The sequence below is a fragment of the Trachurus japonicus genome, chromosome 4 (assembly GCF_045865225.1).
Source record: "Trachurus japonicus isolate A0001 chromosome 4, Traja_1.0".
NCBI classification, from domain to species: Eukaryota; Metazoa; Chordata; class Actinopteri; order Carangiformes; family Carangidae; genus Trachurus; species Trachurus japonicus.
In genome coordinates this window covers 7,233,038-7,239,037 of record NC_140910.1, presented here as the reverse complement: position 1 = coordinate 7,239,037, position 6,000 = coordinate 7,233,038, and the positions used below count along the sequence as shown (strand labels likewise).

At 44.3% G+C, this 6,000-nt stretch overlaps 1 protein-coding gene across 1 annotated transcript; it reads right to left on the bottom strand.

The window, feature by feature from the left end:
* Positions 1 to 1,179: 1,179 nt before the first annotated feature.
* On the bottom strand, positions 1,180 to 4,938 carry gpr17 (G protein-coupled receptor 17). The gene is made up of 2 exons (XM_085773638.1): positions 4,737 to 4,938; positions 1,180 to 2,367 (listed from the first exon to the last, which is right to left on the bottom strand). The coding sequence occupies exon 2, from the start codon at positions 2,360 to 2,362 to the stop codon at positions 1,343 to 1,345; it is 1,020 nt and encodes a 339-aa protein (XP_085629764.1). The 5' UTR covers positions 2,363 to 2,367; positions 4,737 to 4,938; the 3' UTR covers positions 1,180 to 1,342.
* Between the last annotated feature and the right edge of the window lie 1,062 nt (positions 4,939 to 6,000).

Below are 6,000 nucleotides of genomic sequence, written 5' to 3'. Positions count from 1 at the left end.
GTGCATTCCAGCAATTTGAAATAGTAATGCAAAATATATACATTTGTGAGCATAAAACACACATTAACATAAGACTAAGAGTCTCCTGCTCTGTGAGGCTGCTAGCATGGCTGGTACATAGTATTTAGTAGTATTCAACAAGTATGTTTACAACGTTCACCATCTTAGCTTAGTGCAGCATGCTCATGTTTGCTAATTAAAGCTCCACACAAACTGCTGCAGATACTTTGGTCACAAACCAAAGCACTGATGGTGACGCCAATAATGATGGTTATTACAATTCATCCCCAGGATGTCATGGACGTCATGGTGTGGCAATCCATTCTAGTTCTTAATAGGAAAGGTCGACTGACCGACAAACACTGTAGATAAAAAATAATAATATTTAAAGCTAACTAATGACTATTTACTACATTTGGCAAAGGATACAAAACAGGAAAACATATTAAAAGTTAACTATGTACATATTTTAGCATCTTTTTCAATTTTTGTCCAATCATATCTGATACAAAAATTCAGCCCTTTTTCAGATACACTCTTTTTGCTGGTGGATGAAGACTGTTGATGGCAGCAGGGGGAGAAGAATTAGCAGAATAACATTTAGGCCCAGTTCAAACATCCAGCCTTAAAGACAAACAGCTGTTCTGTTATATTTACCTGAAATCTGCAACCATAACTCTTACCCTTCAGCACAACAGTGACTTGATATTGTGGAAACCTGCATTAGGACCTGTCTGACTTCTGAAAGTGATTTGGTCTGAGAGCTCTGTTCTGCTATAAATTCATTGATGAAATCTAAACATGAATTACAGGCAGCTCACCTACTGGCCAACAAATGCCTAATGATGATTTCACAGAGCTCATCTCTCATATCTGTGATAGTTAAAGCAGAAGTAAGCGGAACATTTGTGTTAATATAAGTCTTAAATAGTTCTATCTTCCGACAGCAATCACTTATATAGAGTGTTTGGTCCGAAACACGGGTCTGAAAACTTTCCTTGCATCCTACAACCTTTATCCAATGAGGATAGAGAAGGGCATAAAGGGGCGGTCCTCTCTGTGTGTGCAGCCAAGGGATGCACGTGAATGTGGTGACGTAGGGACGAGGGCGGGGACTGCTAACTCCATCGGCTGACAGGAAGTTAGCCAAAACGACCGGATCACTTACTTCTACTTTAAGTGAATTGGTCGTGGGGCGGACACTAGAACTGGGCTTAAAATTCAAGCCAAGGGGCAAATGCGGCACATTAGTGGAATGAGCCTCAGTAAGTAAAAAGGCCAGTCAACAGTCAGATTTGGTTGTGTTGGAAAATCAGTTAGTCCACACTGAGCTCCAGATACCTCAGAACTCAGATTTGGCACTCAGAGAAATCTCGTGTGTTCCTTTCAGTTCTCCGCTCGTGGCTCCTGACGCTCCTGCCCTGTCCCTGCAAAACATTTGCATTAGAGTCCCTCGGAACTTCTTGGCCCCGAACACGTAGACCAGTGGGTCCATAGCACCGTTCAGACACGTGAGGGAGGAGGTGAGGCGGTTGGCCAAGCTCAGGCCCCTGCGCGTCTGGCAGGACACGTCAGGGTGGCCGTACCCGAGGATGAAGGTGGCCCTGCTCACGTGGTAAGGCAGGAAACAGACAGCATAGATGAGAATGACTAGACTGATGGTCCGCAGGGCCCTCAGCTTGACGGCCGGCTCCAACCTGGAGCCACGGTGCAGGCTGCGGATGATGAGCAGGTAGCAGGTCAGGATGGCTAGGAAAGGTGGGGTGAAGGCCACGGCCAGGGAGATCAGCGCATTACGTGAAGCCTTCTCTCTGTAGAGCTGCAGACACACGGTCATACCATCCACCTCTTTGGTCTGGTGGGTGACTAACAAAGGCGCCATGGAGACAGTAACCAGGGCCCAAAGAGAGAAGCTGATGATGTGAGCGTACCGGGCACGACGGATCTTCAGCGACCTCACCGCGTGAACCACGGCCAGGTATCGGTCCGCCGCCACGCAGGCCAGAAAGTACAGGCTCGCATACATGTTGACGTAAAATAAAAAGCCAGTCACTCTGCAGGGAACCTCTCCAAAGGGCCAGTGGCCTCCGGTGAGGTGGTAAGTGGCCCTCAGTGGGAGGATGATCACGTACGACAGGTCCGCTACAGCCAGGTGTATCAGGAAGACGTTAGCTGGAGAAGAAGCTCCACGCTGGTGGCAGAAGATCCAGAGAGCCAAGCTGTTGCCGTTCAGAGCCAGGAAGAAAATAAGGATGTAGAAGCAGCCAAATAACGTGTTCTCAGCTGTCGACGTCACTGCTGAACAAGGCTCTGATGACTGATTGGCCAGCAGAGACGTCAGCTCCATGGTAGCAGATTCCATTATACCTGAGGAGACAGAACATTTGTTAGAGAATACGGAAACTAAACGTAATGAGTAGAACTCTTCCAAACCACTGCCTTTGATGTCTAAAAGAGTTGATTGTTAGTATTCTGACAGCAAACCACACAAGGGACAGGAAGCCATACCAGTCAACCCCTTGACCCACACACACACACGCTTAAGGGAGAGTGGTTGTCACAGTGCCAATGTCCCTGGGTAACAATAGATGTTAGTGTCCCTGACTAATGTGGACATGCCCTTTGAGTGGATAATTACCCAGGTCTAACCACAACAAGCACTGGGCTTCCTTAACACTTAAATCCAGGAAGTCGAACTCATTATCGCTTCACTCCTCCGTTTACACGTTATCTGACCCTGCAGTCTGATTCATCAGCAAGAGTTCTGTAATGGCTGAATGTTAAAGTCTAAAACAGATATTAACTGCTGGGATGGCTTAAGTCATGTTAGCTAATCTCACAGCTAATATTAAGTCCAGTTAGTCTCAATGTGGCTTCAATGTGTCTGTTTATATCATTGTAAAGGAACAGGTTTGACATTTTGTGATATACTCCTTAAACTGATCAGTAGTTTTTAGGTAGTGGTCTTTGGTGGCACACTTTATCAAAAGCTTTGTGGAAATCCATATCTATGCAGAGGACTGAAAGATCTTTGTCCAAAGCTGTTGATAATAAAAAACGACAAGAAGCTGTGGTGAATCCACACTGTTTATCATCTATGAATAACAATATGTGACCTGATTAGATGAACAGATTTCAGACTAACTGGTTCATAGTTTCCTGCTACTGGTTTGTTTCCGTTTTTGATAGCTGCATTAGTTTTGTATCCTCAATATTTATAACACAATGTGGAATTTGTTGATTTTCCAAACTTGGCAGCTCTTGCATGTTGACGCCAGTCGGTTGGATATTGTTTCAGTTGGACAGAACCAGGCTAATTGTTTAACCTAACGCTGAGATAAGCTAAGTGAATCACATCTTGGCTGTAGCTTTGTATTAAATGGACATGCATGAGAGTGGTATCTGTATTCTGAGCTAAATCCTGGGGGAAAAAGTGAACATGTATTTTTCAGTGTCAATCTTCCATGAGGAAAAATAAAAGTGGGCATGCTCATTAAAAACTTTTTTTAAAGATAATTTCTGCCACTCCTTGACAAAAAATACTTAACAATGGTTGTTTGGATTTGAAATATTTTCTGTCTTCCAACTATTTTGACACACCTCAAAAAATGACCACCCACTCATCCATCTCTCTAAACTATAACTGCCCACTCCTTTCTGATTTATCTCCTCCTTTTTTTCTGCAGCTGAACATCTACACAAACATTAGGCTAGCAAAACCTCAAACAACTGGATCCCTGAGAAATCCTCCCAAATGTTTGGTATTTGTGGTGTCTCCAAGAACAATATCAAGACATGTGTAGGCCTAACAGGGATGGACTTGTCATCCCACAGATGTTTCTATAACTGAAGGGAGGGTCCCAAGTATACAATGCAGATAGTTCCACAAACAAGTGCAGTGTAATTAATTATGCTGAACCAGTACAGGGCTCCTTAACAGCAAGGGAAAGGGACTGTCTCTGTTTATCTGCCCAGGCTCAATCTTTGTTTCACCAGCTCGCTGTCCAGATTTTTGGCCCATTAGGAACCAACCAGATGTAGCAGCATGGCTCTTTTCAGAGAGAGCGTGTACTGTGAATCCTGTGAGACCCACAACAGAGGGCATTTCCCAGACAAGGCTCAGACTCTGGGCACTTAGGAACAAGTCCCCCCCGCAGAAGAAAAGGGCTGCAGTCCCAGCAGGGATAACACACCAGGAGCAGCACGGCTGAATGGAAAAGCTTTCACAAATACAGATCACAGAGGGATAATCCCAAAGAGAGAGAATCCTGCCATATTTCTTCATCACAATGATCTGGGTAAGCAGATCTGTGCCAGCGTTCACACGTGAAGAGGAGAATGAGCATCCTGACCTTGGTCTTTGTCAGAGATTAAAAATCATCACAAGAAAACCAAAGTAGAATAAAGAAAAATAGCCAAAAGTCAACCTGATGTTAATCCTTCTAATTTACAAATTCTTCAAAAATCTGTCAAAATCCTGCGCTGTTTCAGGATTTACACAATTAAAGTTGCTCTTTTACAAAATAAATACAGCTACTGTACGGTGAACTTGGTCGCACAGCACAGCAATCAACTATCTATTGTTTGTCTGCAACCCATTGTTCCACTTCAATGCAGTGTGAACAGTGTAAACAGTAGAAGGAGTCTCAGGTGGAACGAGACTTTTACCAAAAATGAACATAAATGAGATAAATCTCCATTGCTTTGTCATATTCTGAGGACAGATTCAGACTTACCCCGGCTCCAGGGATCTTCAGACAGAGCTGCAGCAGAAGAAAAAAGCTTGGTTGCTTAAAGAGCAGCTCAGTGGACAACAATCAGCGCAGCAGCAGAGTTGCACAGCAGTTGTATGTGGATCAAACTGAAGACTGGGAGTTAGTCCGCTGAGCCGTGGAAGGACTGAAGCCCTGCCACAAAGAATGCTCTCCTATAACCCCCTTTACTCTCCCTCAATATGCTCTTGGGAATAAGACTGTAGCTCTTTTTGTGTCTCAACAAATTTGATAACAGAAAGGGAGTCCTGATGGGAGCTTTTCGTTTGAACCTTGACCCCACCCTTTCTTTCTCCATACCCCTCTCCTCAGAGAGCCACTTGTGCGCTCCACAATAGCCTGAGTCAGAATAAGCAGCACATTTTAGCAGCGGGGAGAAGAATGGCATGCCTCAGTCGCAATGAGTCGTTGGGTATGACTCCATGGAAACCAGACCTAGAGGGAGCACCACTGCCTTTACCATGAACTCCCACCATGCCGCTGATAGATAGAAGATGGACTGTGTTGTCAATTGACAAGTTTATGACTTAAGTCTCAGAGATGATCTTTTGTAGATGGTTTGTGGAGCTCTAAAGAGGGCCCCATGCCCTATAGGAGAGCAAGTAAAAAACAAGAGAGGGGAGGGCGGGGGGGACGCCTGGAGGAAACAGAGGCCCTTGTTGGACCCCTGCCTCCTGGGGGCATCCTGAATTGGACTGACCAAAATAATCAGTCACATAGCCTTCAGACAGATGTGGAGAAGACCCGCTGGCGGAGGGGGGATAATATTTCTTTCATACAAGGATTTCACAGCTGTGTGTCAGATACATGGAGCTTTCTCTTTTCTCTATCATCGATATGCAAATGGTATTCTGTATAGGAGTGAATGAAGCCACTATCTGTGCAGGACTGTGGAGAGGCTTTGACACCACTACCCTGTTAATCTACTGCCAACGGCTTATTGGGACAGCCCCCACTTTTGTCCCGCTACTCAGCTCTGTCTGTTGTGTGTCTCGTAACCCTGAAGCAAAAACATTGCCTTGTGTAAGTGCTTGCTATCGTAAATATATCATTCTTCTCACTGCTCTGAATGTCTAGTCAAAACACAAAGTGACTCTGAGAGAGAGAACGAAAATGTGACGCTGATGGAAACTTATTTAAGAAAAATCAAAAATATGAAATTTCTTAACAATAAATGTTTAATTGAATTAATTATGTGAATGCAAAAACATTTAGATGGGATTATTAC